Genomic DNA, 22240 nt, shown 5'->3' on the forward strand with positions numbered 1-22240 from the left:
CCATTAGAGGCCCAATAAACCTAGCACCCCACTCAGATGTCTTTTGTCATGCATTTCTTACTCAGCTTGCATATATTATTTTTCAGGTGCCCAAATCAGCTCTCAGTTCAGAAAGCAGCTGATGTGAAAACTCATGGGATAAAAATAATGTAAACTTTAATTCACCACTCTTGGCAGCATGAGGGGAGATGGATTAGAATACAACCAATCTTGTATACATGTGATCTTCAGTATATTCTCCCAGATCAGCTTCCTTCTACATCCTGTGCTTGGGGCAGCTTAGACATAGTGAACCTGTAGCCCTCCAGATGCTGCTAGACTGCAACTCGCTAAACTACAATTCCCAGAGTTCTTATTTGTTAGCCATGGTGGCTGGGGATCATTGGCTAAAAAACAAGTGGATGTTGCAAGGTAAAGGACCCCTGGACAGTTACTGTATTTTTCTGTGTATAACATGCCCCTATTTTGGGAAACACACAATTTTTAAAATGGGGGGAGATTTCCCTGAGTTGTTGAGCTTTTTGAGGGGGGGTGCCCCAGGGTTGTTGAGCTTATTTTAGGGGGGATTGGCGAAAATAGCTCACCCACCTGACCTACGGTGCCACTCGCATGCTTCTCAAAACACACCTATTGTCTGTCCCCGTGCCAGCAGAAGCTGCCATTCGCCTGCCCTAGTGCCGCAGCAACAGCCAATCAACATCAGCACTTGCTGCAGCCACCAATAACACACAAAATACCAGCTGACAATCTACAGCTCACAGGCAGCAACCAATCCCACATCCCTCCCATGCACTATCCGTGTATAAATGACCCCCAAATTTTTAACATAATTTTAAAATAAAAAAAACCTTGTCTTATACACGGGAAAGTACGGTATGTCCAGTCAAATTCAACTATGTGAGGTGGCGCTCATCTCTGCTTTCAGGCCAAGGGAGCTGGCATTTGTCCACAGACAGCCTTCCGGGTCAGGTGGCCAGCATGACTAACCCACTTCTGGCACAACAGGACACCGTGATGAGTGCCAGAGTGCACAGAAACACCGTTTAACTTCCTGCTGCAGCAGTACCTATCTACTTGAACTGGTATGCTTTTGAACTGCTAGGTTGGCAGAAGCTGGGACACAGCAACAGGAGCTCACCCCGTCACGTGGATTCAAACTGCTGATCTTGTGATTGGCAAGTCCAAGAGGCTCGGTGGTTTAGACCACAGCGTCACCTGCGTTTCTATGTTGCAAGTGAGCTAATTCCTGCAAAAATAGATTTCAACTACAGATAACAGGAATGAGAAACCTGTGGTCCTCCCTGTACTGTTGGACTCCTCAGTGCTCCTCAGCCCCAGCCCATGTGGCAAATGATCACTGATGATGCAAATCATAGTCTGTTGACTGGAGGGCCAGAGTCCACTCATCTCTGACATATACAACCTTATATCAGCCATGGTGTAGGGTACTTATACTATACTAATATGCTTCCACGACAGAGGGGCAAAGGGTATTTTTTTGTATAGACTTTATATATTACAGGTATGAAATGATTTGCAAAAACCAACCTAGGTAGCAAAAACCAAATCCATCTTCATATTCTAAATAATGTTTGTACTAATACACCTTTAGCATCCACTGGCTCATATACAATAAATGTATGATCTCATGAACATTTGCTCCAATCAATTTCTGTAAAACTGTAAAGAATCACAACAAAAATGTTGAAACAATGAAATAGTCAAAAGATAGGCTTTATTTGTGTTGTCTTTGAGTTGTCTTCATGTACAATAATCAGCAGAATGTTTAAACAGTTAACAGTGGGTAAAGCTTAGACCCAACTTTAGATAAACCAAATTTTAAGAGAAGAGAAATAACACAAAGCAAACATTAGTAGCATTAACGTGGTTTAGATTTAAGTCAATGCAAATAGTTTCCATTTCAGATAATTCCTTGCATTGCCTGTAGAAACATTAGATTAACCTCTTTACCAAAGCAACACTTCCATAATTGTATTCGAAGCACACTTTCAATGGTGAGGGTCTCAAATATCCCTAAGTAACCAGACCAGTTTGAGGTAGTGCTCAGCCTGAAGTCACACATCATGTGCCCATTTTGCTCTCAGGCTATAGGATCCAACTCAACCACCTTCATTCCCCCAAAATCATGAACATCAAGAGTTGCCAAGCTTTTAATGCACAGGAATGAAATGAATCTCCTAGTCTGTAGTTCATACTGCTTTTTAGCACCAATTCTAAAATAAAGATGACAAGCTTTTTCTGGCCGCTACCCTTTCACTTGACAGTGAAAAGATGCAGTGATCATTTGCAAAAGTTATCCCAGTTGCCACTATCAGCCCTATACTGTATATATTTAAAAAGTATCAGTACAGAATGAGCATCAAGCCTTACTTGGAACTATGGAGTGTATGATGGGTGACAGGGCTTGGCTTTAATGCCCATGCAGAGCTCTACTGTAAATACATTTTTAGAAGCCATACTTACCGCTCTTACCAAAAGCCCAACCCCAATCCCATCCCCTCCCCAATGCCTTGTGCAAAATGTGTTTTGAGTAGTCTAATTTGATTCTAACTAAGCATAAGCAAATTTGAACTTATTTCCAGTATTTTCAAAAGGTATATTATGGCAGTCTACGTCTAGATTACTAGGTTGCATCAGTGTTTCCACAGCTAATATGTTGGGCATGACCCAAGTTTGTTAAATCATTAGGAATTAGTCCTGGCATGGCAAAGCACATCATACTTCTCTAAATATAAAAGGGGGGGGGAGAAGTATATTGATGCTTTTTCACACTAATAATTACTATCTGCTGGCCAACCACATCCAGAGGCTGCAGCCTGCCTCTTTACTAGCCGATAAAAATGGATCATTTTGCCCACAACACCCTCCAGGATGGACAGGAGAGGACAATGGCACTGTAAGGCAGCGCCAACCGGGGGGGTGGCTGGTTGTAGCATCAAGCCACACAGTGAGGTAAATTCTCCCACATTCTTCACAGCTACAATCAGAAATGTGGGATAGTGTGGACATAGTAAAAGTTAGCTTCCTACACAACTGTAAGTTATATATTAATAATACAACTGTAATCCTACCATGGATTTACAAGCTGCTTTACCCAAAGACAAATGTAGATTTCAGATGTCGACTAACTAAGTTAAGTTACCAACCCCGGTGAGCTCTAAGAGCTATTCTATGGCCACCTATATCGCTGCCCTGATTTTACTTCATTAAAAAAAATTAAAACAACCCCTAGAATAAATGTAAGTTTCTGTGATGGTGTACTTTGGAATTAAGTTGAGTTTTATTGGATCAGCTTTTCATGTGAAAAACTATTAAGGTTTTGAATCATACAGAACAAACAGAAAACAAAGAACACAGTCTTATGTGTCTTGTACTAATATGAGGTGAAAGTCAACTGTTAAGTTTCTCTCAGCAATTAATTGAGCCAATTGCCCCCTCATGTCAAAACAGGGCATCTGGATAAAAACAATTTGAGGAATGATGTTTGAGGGATGGATTTCTGACAAAGTGACCAGATAGAAGAAAATTTAGCAGAGCTTCTCTAGAACTACTGAATGTTTAACCAATACACAGGAGTGAAGCTGGAGTTTGATGACTAAATAGATTTCTGTTTTCAGTAAAGTATAACAACTAAACATTTTGATTTCACTAGTGCAGAGGAGTAAAGAGATACCTGTAAAGTTAAAAAGGTAAAGGTACCCCGACCGTTCGGTCCAGTCGCGGACAACTCTGGGGTTGCGTGCTGATCTTGCTCTATAGGCCATGGGAGCCAGCATACAGCTTCCGGGTCATGTGGCCAGCAGGACTAAGCCGCTTCTGGAGAACCAGAGCAGCGCACGGAAACGCCATTTACTTTCCCGCCGGAGCGGTACCTATTTATCTACTTGCATTTGGACGTGCTTTTGAACTGCTAGGTGGGCAGGAGCTGGGACTGGGCACCGGGAGCTCACCCCGTCGCAGGGATTCGAACCGCCGACCTTCTGATCAGCAAGCCCTAGGCTCTGTGGTTTAACCCACAGCGCCACCCACGTACCTTATAGTCCCTTATCAAGCTACAGAAACTTAACTTTCACAGTATACAACAGCTCCAGTAAGTTCAGTGACACTTTCAAAGGCCAAGCTAACATGAATGTATGCATATTTTGCAGTATTGTAAGCCAAAATTTACATAGGCACTTAACATTATGTCGAGTCAAACTACCTCAAAGAGTATGATGCTACGCTAGTGCATACATTTCTAATTTGTGGTCTCAACTTATTTAACAAACAGAATCATAATGGCATCTATAAAGTCTTAAGCACAGAGTGTGTGTTCTTTCAATTAGCAACAGCAGAAAGTTTTTAACTCAACTAGCACAACTCCAGTTCAGTCCATAGATGCTGTCTGCTTGCTTAGCCCCCCCTCCCCCCCCTGCTGCAACTGACTCTCCTCCACATAGTCAAGGGACAACTTCAGTGCGATGCAGGTGGAACATGGGGGCTGCCTGCAACAAGGACGGAGATCATGGCATAATTTGTTCTGTTTATTGGGGAGGGGCACAAAATGTGTTACTATCTTGCATGATGTTTGTTTATATACAGTAGGACGGACCAATAGGATACACCTCTGAATCCAACCAGTAACTTCAGCATATTTGCTACGCACTGTGACAAGCCATAAATCATTTACCCTGTATGCTTAATATGGCCACTCCTTCATTTATGAAAACATTAAAGCTACTCTAAGCTTTAATTAAAAGCCAGCATGACTTCATTTAAGCAAAGTGTATACTGAGACAAGCTGACTCTCTCAAGTAGATATGGATTATGAAAATAGCAAAGAGCAAAGAGGAGAAAGAGGTCAAGATAATGGAAGCAGCAGATTTTGGCAAGATGTTTTAGTCTCATAGGGAATTGTGCTATGTCAGGAACTTTGCTGTTTATGCTTTGCAGGAAAAGCTCAGTATCAAGTGTGTGGAATTTCTGTTATTTGAGTTAAACATATCAGAATTTAGGCATCCACAATACAGAATACATTTTCCCCAGACAATCACAAAAACAAGCCAAACAAGTAAACTATGTAAGGCTTTAAAATGAGAAGCACAGTGTGTATTTGAGTATTACTTTGTTTACAAATTAGGCTACATTTTAGGTCTATTTTATATTTTATTCAAGCAAAAAAATTTCAAGGGAAAGGCAACTTATTTTACTATGAGTTGTCAACATTCATTTCACTATATAGGAGTACATTAGTAGGTTTTTCATAATAATTGAAACAATTAGTCCTACACTTACAAACATTCAAATCAAATCTGAAATGACAACTGCAACTTTGCATGTTTGCAAGTACAAAAAAGTTAGAGAAATATTAGTTTATTATTATCCAAGTTCTGTTTCTTTACATGATGATTTTCAAAATGGCCACTTACAATGATATTCATATTTCATACCGATTTAAGAGAAACCACTGCATTTAGTTTCTTTAATATGTACCCTGTTAACAGGGGTAGTTCTAAAAATCACAATTTTGTGCCTTTGTTTTGCAGAGCAACACAAATGGCTAAATAAGCATTTTTGGCCATTAGTCATTCAGGAAAAGAGAAAAACATTGAGAACAAGACATGAAAGATAATAAAACACATGTTTTGACTTGCTCCCTATATAATAGGGCCTGTAAATTCCAGTGGTTGTTTTTCCTTTTCCCTATTCCTTCAAATATAATGCCTATTTATACTTTACAACTGCTTCAATTATACCTGTGCAACAGAGTAGATCACAGTACAGTTTGAGATGTTTTAAAAATATTGTATATAAACTTGTTTGATATGCTAAAGCATTTGGCAACACTTTTACAGCATTTGATTTTACATAATTAAAATTTTCCTTCCTTTCTATGGTTAAGAAAAACTTTCAAATTGACTTATGTATTAGTCTAAGAAAACTTGCAAAAAATATATGAACTACACAAGCTTATCCCCAACATCCACTGTTCCAGCTAATACTGGTATTAAAATCTTCATTAATTAGGTTTACAACTCATTACCTGTACACGCTTGAAGGCAACTGACCCAATTTGAAAACAAAACCATCAGGTTTTATGCTGTGGCTATAAAGATCTACAGTTCTGCCATGAAATTCAACAGCAAATAATATATAAAGCCATTTACAAATTCACCAGTTCCTGTGATACAAACTGTTTTAATCTTTCAAGGTACTGTCCATAAAGCTCAACATCATTGTGTCCTGCCCCTTCTACCCACAGTGGCTCAACGGGTCTTTGGCAGCGCTCAAATAATGCTAGGCCATGTGAAAAGTCAATCACTTCATCTTCAGTCCCATGGATTATTAACACCGGGGATGTAATTTTAGAGATCTTGTCAATGCTATAGGAACACAAAAAGACAAATCAGTATGCAAAGGTATACAACTTCACAAATAGCCATCCTTGGAACAGTTGTTGATGCACACTGGGCAATATCCAGCTGGGCCTGCCTGTCGGGGGGGGGGGGGCTTTGGTGAGAAGACTGAGGCGCCCCCTTCCAAGCCCCCTGGCAGCTGCCTGCATGCCTGCCAAATCTGATCCAGCAAGTTGGTGGTCCCTCCAGAGCAGATGTGGGGAGTGCAGGGTCTTGAGAGGAAGGGTAAGCTCCTCCACCCTAGCGGATATTGGCTATCATCTGTTAGCTTTGAATTCTTTGTTTATTTGAAGTGTGCCTTATTTAACTGGCACAATGCCAACAGAGAGACTTAATACTATAAAGTATTAAGTATTCATATGGAAGTTACCAGTTTGACGACGGGGGGGGGGGGGATTGTTTTAACCACAACATTTTAAACAGTCTCATTCACAGCAAAAATCAAAATCAAGCAGCTTTGAACTGATTAAGGCTTCTTTATTTTAAGCTTAGTGACTTCCCTACTCATTGTTTACGAAGTGCTTACTAGATGGTTCATCTAACTGTATGAAAATACTACAGCTTACTTTGGAAATGCATCAAAGCAGTAGGTCTTCTTGGTATCAGGAAAAGCTACACGCATTCCAGAGGTCAGAGGAGAATGAAGAATTACAGCAGCACTTTCATAGCGAGCAGCAAGATCCACAGATGGCACCGTTCCTATACTTTGTCCATATATAATCACATTTTCAGGGCGGATTCCGTACCTGAAAAAGTAAGCAGCATGTTATTCCATGAGTAAAATTACTGAATATACAAATGTTCACTTCAGAAAACTCATACAAACTCCAAAGCATAAATCATTTCCCCTTCTTTCATCAAGTGTAACAAACTTGGCAGGAAATAACTTGATTTCTGCAAATACTGCAATTTGTGATAAAATTAATTGCATTAAAGAAATAGGGTTTTTTTTAAGGTGTAGGTAAAACATTATATTTCTGAGACCCAATAAATGCAGCAGATGCTGCTCCTTTTTAAAAACAGGCTGCACATACTGTGTAAAAGTGGCATTCACTATTTGCATGGCAGAAGTGTCTGTATTTCTTTCTCAAATTCAGGAATAAAAACAAACACACATTTTCTAAACTAGTCTAAAAAGGGCAACCAAAACCATATCCAAGCCTTATTACCTATCTTGGAGGGTGTGCCAGAAGGTAATAAAAAGGCAGGCAAATACATTTCTATGGAGAAATATTACAAGTGACTGTGTCCAGGCTACAGAGAACCCCTTAAATACTTCCCAGTGTTGCTCCCCTTCAATGCCAGGCTACTATTGAACTGAAGGAAGTCAAGTCATTCTGCTATGCCGCTGGAATCAACTGTGAGAAAGGAAGAAGGGGAAATGTACCAGAGCTGTTCTGGATCAGGCCAAAGGCCCATCTAGTCTGGCATCCTGTTCTTACATTGGACAATTAGATGCCTATGGGAAGCCTGCAGAGAACACAGGAGCGCAACAGCTCTTGACTTGTTATTGCCATCAGCTGGTACGTAGAGAGCTGCCTCTGACAGGGGAGGCAAAACATAGGATTAGGCAAATTTGTGAAGTCTCTTTTAAAGCTGTCCACGTTAATGGACACTACCACATCTTGTGGGAGCAAATTCCACAGTGGACCTCCAGGCTTCTCTATCTGACTCTCAGGACTCCCTCTGGGTGACCCCCTTTACTGGCCTGCTTTGGGATCTCTGCAAGTGCTTCTGCCTAGCAAAAACCTTGACCTTCAACTGTGATAATGTGTGCACAGAAACCTGATTTTTGCTTGACTGAAATGTAGCCAACTGTAACCAGGTTAAGAGTCCACCCACTTTTGCCTCTGACTGCACCCACCATTGGCAGGACCCCTCTAGAAGGTTCCCCATGAACCTTCATGCTGTGGAAGGTCCTCCCTCTCTGAGCTTCACCAACCCCATTGGCAATGTGGCTGGAGGGAGCTGCAATCCAAAGCACCTGGAGGCAGGTACCAGGTTGAGGAAAGCCATCTTGTAGGGTCGCTAGGATTACAACTAGGGAACCCATGTGAAACATTCTGAACACCTGAATTCACTATACAAGTGCTAACACTTACTGTTAGCGTGGTGTCTCTTGTGAGGTTGGACAAGCAAACTAAGAGGGACTCAGACCTTCCAGTTACTCTCCAATTGCTCCTTTTAGACACAGAAAACATTTTTCCTGCATACTGCAGCCAACTCAAACTCATTGTATCAAACATGAAACAAAGCTAGAAAGCAGGATACACTGGTGGGATCGGCAGCAAAATATGGCAGTTTGGAGAGCTCTTGTTCACTGGCCATGCCAGCAGCCAGTCATCCCTTCTGCGTGGTACTTCATTTTCCTATCCACCCAGTTTTCTATTCCACCACCACCTGCAAACTAACTGTTCACTGGCCATAGAACACTAAGTTTTCAGGGCGGTAGAGCTGGGAGGTGGGAACGCAGAGGACTTGGAACCAAGCACTGGCTTGGGGAACAGGGCGCTGGCTGCCCCCCATTCAGGGCGGTAGAGCCGGGAGGCAGGCACACAGCGCACTCGGAAGCAAGCATCGGTGCCGGCTTGGGGAGAAGGGCGCTCAGCGCCAGCTACCCCTGTTCAGGGCGGTAGTGCTGGGAGGCGGGCCACACCCGCAAATAAGCCTTGAATTTTAAAGGTGGGGCTTATTTGCAGGTGTGTCTTATATTCGGGCCAATACGGTACAATACTTAAAACCAATCATTAATAAAATACAGCAGCAAGGGTGTGTGTGGGTGTTTTACAGCATCAACTAATTTTCTCCAAAGGCAAGAAATTGTACTTTGGCAAACCCTGGGGTCCCCCAAGGCTACCAATACCCCCTTGCATGAATGAGAGGTGCTGTTTTATGCAACAGTACCCATGCCTGAACATACACAATATGGAGAGAATGATTATTACATAAAATTAAAATTAGAACACGGCAATTGGTGCAGAGTACACACCAGTTAAATTACAGCAATATGATTTTGAATAGCTTGTGCTTAGGTCTTTGAAAGAGTGATACTATTTTAATGTTGACTGGCTAAAATGGCAGACTTCTATAATCAAGGGGCTCATGGCACTGCCTACAGTATATTGACAATACCATTTATTATAAAAGTTATGGGCAGCCAGACTGTAGATAATGAATCATTAAAAATGTTTAGGAAACAATTTTAGGATGAAGAGATTTTTTTCCATTCTCTCTTCTGTTTCCTAGCTCCATACAGTGATGCCCCGCAAGACGAACGCCTTGCAAGACGGAAAACCCGCTAGACGAAAGGGTTTTCCGTTTTGGAGGCGCTTCGCAAAACAAATTTCTTTATGGGCTTGCTTCACAAGATGAAAATGTCTTGCGAGTTCCTGCGGGGTTTTTTCCCTCCCCCCCCCTTTCCTAAGCCGCTAAGCCGCTTATCAGCTGATCCGCTGATAAGCCGCTTAACAGCTGATCGCTAAAAGCCACTAAACCGCTAATAGCGCTAATCCGCTAAGCTGTCAATGGGCTTGCTTTGCAAGACGAAAAAAACGCTATACGAAGAGCCTCACGGAACGAATTAATTTCGTCTTGCAAGGCACCACTGTATTAGAAAGGAGGAAACAATAAAGAGCCTCACAACCTATATGAGTGCATATTGTGAATGTTCTTTGGTATAATTATTTTGGCAGGCATATAAATCTTAGGGTAAAAAGAAAAACGGCAGGTGAATAATGGTGGGGTTAGGGAGGCAGGCTTGTAACTTTGGAACCACACCCAAAGCTTTCAATATGCAGCTTTTAAGCTTAGGATCTTTGACTACCACAACACAGAATCCTCAGTAATGTTCTACTTTTGTAACAAACTTAATATACTTGCACACCACAACTATCACTTTCTCTGTTCAAATTTAAGTCTCACTTCCAAATTTGAATTTACCAATGATAGGAAACCCTCCCAAAAAATGCCTGTCTTGCCTCATTATCAAGTTGTTTTAATACCACCACTCAACTACCATATATGTGTTACTCATGACTATCAAAAACTAGCCCTCATTGCTATAAAATAAATATCTTAAGGTGACACTCAATGATGTTCATTCTCTTGTGCAAAGGAAATCTACTTGTACAACCAGACGTTCAGCTTCTTCTCCCCCTCAAGCCCTCCCCAATCTGTTATGGATGGTCCCAGGGGGACAGGGAAAGGCAGACAGGAGAAGTCTCAATAGAGGAGCTGACACCCACTCACACGACACTGAATCACTCCCTAAATGTTTGGAGCCATATGAATTCAAAAGGTTTCTGAGAAAGACTCCCAGGAACTTGAAGGACAGGGAATGTTTTGCAGTATCTGTGCAACTACCAGATCCTTTCACTTAACATCCAGTTTTACCTACACACTTCTAGTCAATATGTACATGACCAGTTCCTAGTAAGTATCAGAACACAAAAAAGCTGCACAAATCTTAGCAAAATATACAATTTGCACATTTTTTCTACACTATTTTATGCAGAAACCTATACAATAAAAATATAGCTCTATTTTTACTCATAAATCTATATATATGCAAGTATTTAAAATGCAAATGTTCTACCAGGTGGAAAAAGGTTAGAAGGTAGAGCAGTACCAAGCCTAAAAGCTTCTTCCTACTCTTAGGTTTATTTTCAAGTAATTAAAATGTTAGATCACTGCAGAGGATAAATACCTGGCAGTAGAAAGGTCTTAAAAATTCACCTGTAGATAATGAATGCAGAAAGTAGTTAATCTCTGCACAATGCCTCAGAAATATCAACCAGTCTAAATGTATATTTCCTTTAAATGAAGGACAAACAACAGCCTCCTCATATTAAAGAAATCTTAACTATTTGATCAGAAAGCACCCTTAGTTGTTCAACTTTTAAACAATATCTAACTTCAGTAGACATTTGAGAGATTTGAGTTTCAGGTTTTCACAAATGTTGCCTGTTTCTTGCAGTGACAGTTGAAGAAGCAATTCACTACTTACTAGGGCCAATAGCAAGTCCTAGTCTCCAAAAACTCTATTTTGTCTCTCAAAGAGTAATCAGCACTACAATGCTGTTTCCAGCCTGGAACGTGTGACACACGCACAGCTTAACCCTTACTGGTCAGAGAGGCCGTACACACAGCTGCAGAGTGCTCACTCTTTGGGTCAAAAACATCATGGAGAAACAAGTGTCTCTTCCATCCTTGAACAGTGAGGAGCGACAGCCACAATTACAAGAAGAAAGTGGGGAGTTGATAAATTGGAATTTATCAGAAAATTAGTGGGTGTGCTTGTGTCTGAATGTATACACAGATGTATGTAAATGTAAGTAAATGGAAAGATGGCAGCGAACAGGAAACCTAAGATTTGCAAGACTTGCTTAAAGTCAGCTGGACTGAAAAGTTGTCTTTTAAGAATTCAGAGCCATTTGTTTAGAAAAGGACCCCCAGTGTTGGTAAACACATATGAATGGCTATAGGTATGCAAGCTAGAAAGAAGGCTGGCTAGAATTCCAGTTCTTAATATGCAGACTCTACATATCTGCAGATTCTTTTCTGAAATAAGGAAACATTCAAACATTCTCCACTGGACTGAAATGGTTCAGTTTCAGAACAGAAATATATATTTTCTAAACAGATGAATCAGCAGTAAGAATTTGAGCAAGAAGACTCTCACTTGGCTCTCCTTCCTGATTTAAAATTACTAAATAACTAATCCATTTGCTATGGGCTCTGCCAATATAAACTGTTATTTTTCTTTGCTATTTAATGAATTAGTATTATTCGCTCTCTCTTCCTGATAGGTGAAAGGGCAAAATATGGGACAGACTACTGATGTACAAAGCTCACCTGATTAAATGGAAACATTTATCCAAATTAAACATAAATACATATGCATATACACATACAAATAATGCATTTCTATTTACCTTGTTCTAAGAGCTACCCAAGCAGCATCGATGTCAGCATATAAATTCTTCTCGGTTGGTTTTCCAGAACTTGCTCCATATCCAGAATAATCATATGAAAATATGTTGCAGTTAATCCGTGAACCAAGTCCTATGTAGAAGCTGCTCATTTGGCCCAGGTCAACAGCATTCCCGTGCGAGAAGAGCAAAGTATACTTGGCATTAGGGGAACAACGCACAAACATGCAGGCAATCCTGTTACCTTTGCTGGTTCTAGTCATAAAACATTCAATGGCATCTTTTTCTCTAGAGGAATATTGCCAGTCTGCTCGTTCAGAAAGATGTAGAGTCCAGCGACTCCCACTTTCATCACACATCAGTGTGTATGTAGGATCTGGGGGCAAAAATGCCAGCTTGGAAGCAATCTTTCCTGGACATGGTGGGCAACAGAATAGGCAGCACAGTTCACTAAACGAAAGATTATTCATCTTCCAATCTGAAATAAGAGAGAAAAGTGTGAGCTTCTAGTAAGATTCCCATACATGCATGTTATCAAACACTAACAGACCAGGGATTCATTTGCCTGTCTACATTTGCAGAACAAAAAAACTTTTCACATCTAAGCTAAACATCAAACCATCAAAACAAGAATTAGACACCAAAATCAGCAAACATTACTAACTTAGGTCCACATTTTTCAATGGGTCCATTGTGAAGTATGCTATCACCCAACTGATTCTCGTTTAAAGACTTGTCATTCTATTTTTCTTTTTCAATGTTAGGCAAATGTTAGGTTGTTATAGGTTAGTACTTGGTCAGTGCTTATATCTTTCTGAGAAGCCAGTAATATCAAACAAAACTAGATACTTATTTAAGAAATGTATACACATTTCTTCAACTTACAAGTTTTATTGAAAGCTGTTTACAAAAATAAAAAGCCAACATACAAGTCTGTACAGTCAGGTAAGAAAAGAAAGCATATAGAGTAACATCAGAGTATACGTTGGAAGGAATGTCAATGCCAGGATAATTTGTCCGGGAAGAGAATTTTACTATTAGTATACCACTGAAGAAATTACCCTCTTTCTGATTATATTAAGAAATAGGAGCATGTTAAATAAAGGGCTTACATACTATTAACAGTGCTTCCTATGAACTCTTAAGTTGGTAATTTTTAAAGCAGTTCAAATTCTAAGTGATATATTTTAGTTATTTCAAAAGCAATATTAGGATAAATAATTCAAGTTCGTCAATAGCATGGTTTTAGGCATCTGTTAAGCAGCTCTGTTTGTTGCATCCAAGTTAAGAAAAAATAGTCAGGTTGAAACCAATTAGGCAACTTCCTAACAGATCTTCTTTCTCTCTGAAGCAGGAAATGGGGAACCTGCGGCTTTCCAGATGCTGTTGTACTCTAACTCCCATCATTACCAGACAGCATGGACATTGGTCAAGAGAGTGGTAATCAGACAACACCTGGAAGGCCACAGATTTCCTGTCCCTGCTCTAAAGATATTGCTGTTTCACAGTCCAGGTGGCTCTTCTGCATACAGTACAATCTGGCTTTTCCAAGAATTATTTTAACTGATGAACAGTCAAGAATGGAGCATAGTAAATCAAGATGGAGATGCATCTGGAAGGAACTATACACTTTTTCAAGTAAGAGTCTCAAAACACACACCAAAAAACACCTTATCTTGATAATTTGAAAACCAAATTAAAAAGCTCAAACTGAAATCCCATACAATATTTAAGTTATGCTATAGATGCAAAACGGGATAATTAACCTATTAAACCATCTTTAAAGGGGTGCCACCTGTCAACAAATGAGTGTGTTCAATGGCCACAAAAATAACAGAAGACACTCACTTTGGATTCATGACATGATCAAACCCCACAAACCTGATCTGGGGAAAGCTCAGAACGAGAAGTTTCTTTGTATTGATGCAAACTTTCTATCCAGCTCTTCAGCCTAAAAGGGCTTACAAGAACCACTAACAATACCAGCTTCTTCCAATGCCAGTGATTGATTACTATTTGAATCCACAAATCCTGGCAAGGAACATAAGAGCAGATGATGGAGTAAAAGGAATTACGGTGGGGAATAGAGAATACAAACTGAAAGCCTTTGCAGATGACCTTGTAATAACAGTGGAGGAACCTTTGGTAAGTGTACCAAAGGTATTAGAAAAGATTCAGGAGTTTTGACAAGTTGCTGGTTTTAAGCTTAATAAAATAAAAAACAAAATTTTGGTGAAAAACATGACAGTATAATCTAAAGAATTACTACAACAGATCACAGAATTAAGTGTAAAAAAGAAGGTCAAATACCTAGGGGTATGGTTAACCACAAAAAATATAAGTATCTTTGAGGACAATTACATGCCTACATGGAAATAAATAAATAAAAAATAGAGCTGTGGGGAAGGATGAATTTATCATTCTGGGGAAGGATATCAGTTATAAAAATGAATGTGCTACCAAGAATGTTATTTCTGTTTCAATCAATACCTGTGATCAGTAGGGCAGGCCACTTTAAAGAATGGCAAAAAATGATATCTAAATTTATCTGGCATGAGAAAAAAAGAAGGATTAAATATAAGTTGTTGATAGACTCTAAAGAAAGAGGTGGCTTCTCCCTGCCAGACTTGAAGTTATATTATGAAGCGTCCTGCCTATGCTGGCTTTGGGATTGGATAGTGTTAAAAATACAGATATATTAGACCTGTTAGGTCATGATAACAGGTATGGGTGGCATGCATATTGATGGTATGGAAAAACAAGAGTGCATCAATCTACGAGGTATGGGAGAGGTATAAAAATCTATTAGAGTGGAGGACACCATGGTAGCTCTCCCCATTAGAAACAATATCGGTTACAAAATAAATATGAGAGGTGGTTAGGCAACTTTCAAAGAATTGCTAATAGAAGTAGAAGACCAATTAAAATTGAAATTTTTTGAAGACATTAGAAAGTTATTAACATATTGGTTACAATATCATCAATTAAATGATGTTTTCAAATTACAGTGGTAACTTGGGTTAAGTACTTAATTTGTTTCGGAGGTCCGTGCTTAACCTGAAACAGTTCTTAACCTGAAGCACCACTTTAGCTAATGGGGCCTCCTGCTGCCGCCACATGATTTCTGTTCTCATCCTGAGGTACTATTTCTGGGTTAGCGGAGTCTGTAACCTGAAGCGTATGTAACCCGAGGTACCACTGTAGATAAAAAAAAAGGGTTTTGACAGAGATGTCAAGGTTTGAAAGGGATCTGTTGGAAAATAATGTGAAATTATTTTCAAAAAATGTATAAATTACTTTTGGAATGGTTTACTTAAAGATGAAGAACTTAAATCAGTGATGATACATTGGGCAAGAGATTTTGGTTATAATCTACAACTTTCATCATGGGAAAAGTTATGGAAAGAGGATTGAAGTTTACAGCTTGCTGTTCGTTGAAAGAAAACTATGTGAAAATGCTGTACCGTTGGAATCTGACTCCGATTAAAATTGCGAAAATGTATAGAACCAGCTCAAATTTGTGCTGGAAATGTAAAAGGAAAGAAGGTACCTTTTATCATACGTGGTGGTCCTGTGGAATGGTAAAGGTGTTCTGGGAAATGTTAAGAAAACTTTTGTTAAAATACCAGAGGCTTTTTTTATAGGTATAATAGGTGAGGAACTACCAAAAGAAAATAAAAGACTGTTCATGTATGCAACAGTGGCAGCAAGGATGCTTCTAGCCCAGAGATGGAAAGAAGGAGAAATACCGACCAGAGAAGAGTGGCAGACCAAGCTGATGGAATACGCAGAAATGACAAGACTGACAGGGAAACTCAGAAACAAGGAAGACCAAGTATTCTTAAAAGACTGAAATAATTTTTAACTATATTTAAAAGACCACTGTAGACAGTTGAAATCATTGGCAGGAATACAATGACACTTGTAAAGTGAAATGAACTTTGGTTACTATGATTATGTAATAGATGGATAACGGTAAAAGACGCAGGAAAAAAAGAATAAACCTTTTGAAATGGAATCCATGGAGGAAAGGAAGGAGGTCTGAAGGTTCGAAAGAACCTTTTTTATTTTCATGTTTGGAATGGTTACGGTTATTGTGTATAACTTTACGTAAAAAAAAGAATCCACAAATCCTCACTGATGGGAAGGTACCAGGCACAGTGTTCGAAATCCCCAGGCACCAGGTGCGTTTCACGACTGCCACGGGTCCAACCATGACCAAGTGAAGATGTCTTGTTGTCACATTTGGCAACTGACATCTCCACTATCTGGCTGGCGCACGGCAATGTTTACCAGATGGAGGGGGACGCCATTCCTGACAGGATGACCCTCCGACTGGAGACAGGCAGGGTCTTCAGCTTGCCATGTCCTTTCCAGAGGGGAGGAGCCCTCCCGTTTCTCCAGACTGACCCTGCCTGCTGCAAGGGATGGTTGCATCTTTGTGTCTCTCTCTGTGTGTGGAAAGAAACACTTGTTTTTTTGTGGATTTTGCCTTATCTAGTCCTCTCCTTCACCCTGTTTGCTAGATCATCATTCTGAATGAGTTTTTTCACTGTGTTTTCCTGTTAGCTGTCCCCCCACCCCAGCTTCTTCATTTCTATTTCATTCTCGTCGTGTTCCCCACCCGCTTGCTCTGTTGTCTGCCATTTTGTTTCAGCAACTCAGCATTTCTTCAGGAGACCCCAAAAGCTCCTAGATATGTGATTGCTGTTGGTCTAGTGCTTTCCCACTCTCTGCACTTTCGGGTCTCAGCACCAACTGGGAGATTTGAGCTGTGACTGCTGTGTCCCAAGTCGCATTCCTGCCCTTCAACTGCATCTGCATGCAGGACGATTTCATCTCCGCAGGGCAACCTTGCTCCTCGCAATGTTGCTGCAGAGGAGGAGACTGCAGGCACACAGCCTTGGGTGATTCTCCAAGATTCTCACCAGAACAGGTGGCAGTGAGTAGGGGGAACCATCTCTCTGGTTCTGAGGCCTTCCTTAGTTCAAAAAATTTCAGAAGACTGCTTTTGTGGATAAAAGGCTTTTTATCCTCAGAGATTAATGATTCCCTCGGAGGAACCAACCATAGAGAGTACGCTGAAGTTTTTCTTGCCTACCCCAAGGCGGAATGGAGAGCCCCAGATAGAGCTTAGGCTCCTTGCAAACAGGGAGAGAAATATTACAAGTTTCCAGATAAGTTTATGTGTCACCACAAAGGTCCAGTGACGGATCCTCAGCCAATTCCACCTTTCCACTTCTCTGAAAGACACTGTTCCAAGTAGATAGTGTACTCCGCAATTTAGACCTGCATAAAGTTCACATCCAGGCATCTATACATTATATACTAATCCTACTTGCTCATTAAAAATGGTTTGAGGTGTCTCTTAAAGGGTTGCTGCAATTCACAGCATCATCTCTACAGAGCAGGCCTGTCCAAAGTCCATTTCGGGGGCCCTAATCCGGCCCGCTGGTTGGTTTAATCCGGCCCCTGTGGCAGTTTATTTCCTGGGCTAAAATCCTTAAAAAAAAAACTTCAATCCCCCAAAAAGGGTTAACAACTTTGGTCGGCCCTTCACTTCATCAAATCTGGCTCTCTTTGAAAAACGTTTGGACACCACTGCTAGAGAAACTTCACCACGTGCCTTCAAATCTGAGATCACACAGATGGCCAGAGAAAGGGCTTTACAGTAACTGCATCTTCACTTTGGAATGTGTGTCCCCCCCCCCCCCAGGTTGCTTGCCTGGCGCCTAGCCTGATTCTCCCAGGCATTAGAGCATGGGTAGGCAGACTAAGGCCCCGGGGCCGGACCCAGCCCATTCGCCTTCTAAATCCGGCCCGCGGACGGCCTGGGAATCAGTGTGCTTTTACATGAGTAGAATGTGTGATTTTATTTAAAATGCATCTCTGGGTTATTTGTGGGGCATAGGAATTCGTTCACCCCCCCAATATAGTCCAGCCCCCCACAAGGTCTCAGGGACAGTGGTATTTTTTACTGGTCCTGTTTTCACTGTAGGTTTTGTAAGATTGCTTGGTTCTCCATTTGTAATTTGTTCTGATTAGAAGTCATAGCAAAAGTTCTGAAGGTGCACACAATCTCTCAGAATAGGAATTCTTATGACAGAATTATCTGGCAGACTACAGGAAGCAATTTAGACGGGCTACATTCGAAGAAACTGATACACTTACTCAGAAGTCTTTCTAGGAATTATTTGGCCAAGTGTTAAGCAATAGCATACTATACATCAGCTAATATATATTATAACATATATATGTTATGGAAAATACAGAGAAATAAAGTGATGGGGATAGCATAGAACAGTGGTTCTCAAAGTAGCACATGGGTGTGGCAAGAGAGCATGGCAAGTGTGGTGGAAAGATTCAAGGACAATCAAATAAACATTTTAGTGCAGTATACAGTAGTATAATTTTTTTTTTGCGGAATACAGATAGGTATATTCAGTGCTTTTCCCCCTGGGGTACTCAAGGGTACGCAGTACTGGTACCTTTCCTCCCCAAAATGTTAAAAGTGTGGTACTTACTGTAATAACTTCATGGTGAGTACTGGCACCCTTTCCCTTTCCCTTTCCCCCTAAAAAATGAAGCACTGGGTATCTTTTCAAAACGAGAGCAATAGCAAGAGCATCAGCTGATACTGAGGACAATCCTAGTTGTGATCCAGAAACACCGTTTGAACAGTTATGGAGAATAGCATTGGCTATTTTTCTACAGTTCACAACGACATACTGTTGTGATCAGGGATTTTAAACTGACAAATATGAAGGAGATGAGAGTGAGTTTGTCTCAAATGAGACTTAATGTATATGAGATTACCCACTCTCTTTGTGTTTGAATACATACTTAAGGTACGTATGTAAGAGGTTCATTTATAATTATATTTGGGAAATGGTACTTGTTCTTATGTAAATGTATTGTTTTATACTTTCTGGATGTCTCATGATCATATTAAAAAGTAGTTGTGTTCTATGTTATAAATCACCCTAACCATTCTATCCAAGAGCAGAGAAAAGCTGTTGTGTTCTGCCATTCATTTTAGAAGCCAGCATGGCAGCAGCAAAGGACAGCCCATAAATAGTGAAATTTTATCCTGCCTAATGTCATTTAAGTTCAGAGATGTTATCTCTATTTGATCTGTTCAGCAGAAGTTAATGGGAAACTCAAAAGTGGTGACAAAGCGATATTTTATGTAATGTTTCCATGCATCTTTGTTAAACTTCAGTTTCATTAGGAGCTGATGAAGTCAAGTCTTAACAAGGTCAATTTCAAAATGTTTCTTCTGCCTAGCACCATTTGCAGAATAAACATGAACATAATCTGTAATATTGCTTTTAAAGAGTATTCTTCAATAAGAATAATACACCAGAATCTGCCATATTGAGATTTCCATACGGTTTAATAAAGCGGCTAGCACATTATTTCCTTCTACCCACTGCACTATTTCCTTTTAGCTAGGTTTCTTAAGCACTACAATCAATCAATTATCAATATACAACATTAGGAACACAGGTTATAGCTACCAACAGTAGTTGTTTGGGACAAACTCAACAAAAGATTTAGGGCAGCTCTGATTTAGAAGTCAAATAAAGCAAGAGTCCTACTTTAAAAAAGCAAATGTAGTCTGGGCTAAAGTATTATAAAAGGTGTGTAAAAGTAAGAATGTCTGGATGAGAATATCTTAAACCATAGACATGAGCTGAACTAAACCCTTCTCCCCTAATCCCACAGGGCCAACTGTGGAAAGGGAGTGAGAAAGGCAGGCAAGATATTGTAAGGGCATGGTCCAGGTGGACTGGGCCCCAGACTCCCCATTCCCAGCCAACTTATAACAACTACCCTATGGGAAGAAATATCTGATGCTTGCTCCTGCATTTCCGAGCACATGGTTTTTTGTGTATCTGTTGGGTTTTATAAATGTAAGCTACTTTGACAATTCCTGTCAAAAAGAATGAAATAGACCTATTAAATAAACAAACAAACAATGGAGTGGGAACTATGGTGTACAATTTAGCTTACTAGACTGACAAGCAGTGGATGGACCAAATTTAAGGGAAAATAAATAAATAAATAAATAATTTTATTTGTACCCCACCCATCTGACTGGGTTGCCCCAGTCACTCTAGATGGCTTCCAACATAGATAAAAACATAATAAAACATTAAATGTTAAAAAACATCCCTATACAGGGCTGCCTTCAGATTTCTTCTAAAGGCTTTATAGTTACTAATCTTGTTGACCATCTGATGGGAAGGCGTTCCACAGGGCAGGCGCCACTATCGATAAGACCCTCTGCCTGGTTCTCTGTAGCTTCACTTCTCTCTGTGAGGGAACTGTCAGAAGGACCTTGGTGCTGGACCTCAGTGTCTGGGCTGAACAATATATACAGGGCCAAGGCCATTTAGGGCTTTAAAAGTCAGCACCAACACTTTGAATTGTGCTCGGAAACGTACAGGGAGCCAAAGTAGGTATTTCAGGACTGGTGTTATATGGTCTCGGCGGCCACTCCCAGTCCCCAGTCTAGCTGCCACATTCTAGATTAGTTGTAGTTTCTGTGTCACCTTCAAAGGTAGCCCTGCGTAGAGCGCAATGCAGTAGTCCAGCATTATATGAATGTTTGATTTTCTGAAACCCACTATTGGAAAAAGTTATCTCTCCCCGCCCCCAAATGACAAGTACAGTGGTACCTCAGGTTACATACCCTTCAGGTTACAGACTCTGCTAACCCAGAAATAGTACCTTGGGTTAAGAACTTTGCTTCAGGATAAGAACATAAATCGTGCTCCGGTGGCGCTGCAGCAGCAGGAGGCCCCATTAGCTAAAGTGGTGCTTCAGGTTAAGAACAGTTTCAGGTTAAGAACAGACCTCCGGAACGAATTAAGTACTTAACCCGAGGTACCACTGTATATTGCAACTGGGAACTAACACACATGCTTCCTGTAGAAATTAACGGCAAGTAATATTAAGAAACATTTTCCTGATTTGTGTCACAAGAAGTCTAGCTCAAAGTCCTAAAGAACACCTGATCTGTTTCAAGTAAGCAAAGTTTTTCTCCCCAAGGAAAGAATGAAGTTACCAAGAAAAATCAATGAAACAGAATGATTCTGCAACTAATCCCAACTCGACATTTTCACATGCCAAAGAACTACACTATAGCACTTTCTGTTTAAAAAAGCAAAAAAAAAAAAAAAAAAAAGAGCACACAATCTGCCCATTCATAACAGCTGAAATCCTACATTGTGTGCCTTTTACCATCCCAGACTGGTACCTCTTTGCACCATCACAAGACTTGGGGACTCTCAGCCTCAGCAGCAAAAGAGGCTTGTTTACAAGTCTGCCATCATTCAAATTCCGCTCCAGGCTGCCGAGTCTCGAGACCCCTCAGGGCAGAGACGGGACCTGGAGCGGAGAGAGGGCAGGAAGGCCAGCTGCCAGCAGCAATGGGGGCGGCCCTCCGCGGCTCTTCCTGCTCCCGCCCCGAGGGGGAAGCCGAGACCGGCCGCCTGGCAGGCTAACGAGGCCCCGGCCAGCTTCGCCTCTCACGGATTCAACGACCCCCCCCCCCGGGGAGAGCGCGGGCGCCGCTCCTTGTGGGCGCAGGGCCTCCTCCCAGGGCTGAGGGGGCGGCGGGGGTCTCGGCTGCGCGCGCACCTCCCCCCCCCGCCAGGCCCGAGACCCCCCGACTCTCACCTGGCAGCTCCGCCTCAGGGGCCTCTCCGGGGGGGCCGCGCTCGCTCCCTCAGGGCAGCCCGGGAGCCGCCCGGCGTCGGGATGAGGAGGCGGCCGGGCTGGGGCGAGGCGAGGCTGGACTCCGGCCGGAGCGGCGGGGAGAGCGAGGCAGCCCGAGCAGCGACCAATCGGGAGGGCGGGCTCTGCGCGGGCGCAGCCAATCCGCGG

The 22240-nt window shown here is 41.3% G+C and overlaps 1 protein-coding gene across 1 annotated transcript; it reads right to left on the reverse strand.

Annotated features, from left to right (window-relative positions):
* Positions 1-1718: 1718 nt before the first annotated feature.
* On the reverse strand, positions 1719-22209 carry ABHD17B (abhydrolase domain containing 17B, depalmitoylase). Its single transcript, XM_083702133.1, has 4 exons — positions 22034-22209; positions 12350-12824; positions 6983-7162; positions 1719-6383 (listed from the first exon to the last, which is right to left on the reverse strand). The coding sequence occupies exons 2-4, from the start codon at positions 12814-12816 to the stop codon at positions 6164-6166; spliced, it is 867 nt and encodes a 288-aa protein (XP_083558259.1). The 5' UTR covers positions 12817-12824; positions 22034-22209; the 3' UTR covers positions 1719-6163.
* Between the last annotated feature and the right edge of the window lie 31 nt (positions 22210-22240).

The sequence above is a fragment of the Podarcis gaigeae genome (assembly GCF_964106915.1).
Source record: "Podarcis gaigeae genome assembly, chromosome: 11".
Classification (NCBI taxonomy): domain Eukaryota; kingdom Metazoa; phylum Chordata; class Lepidosauria; order Squamata; family Lacertidae; genus Podarcis; species Podarcis gaigeae.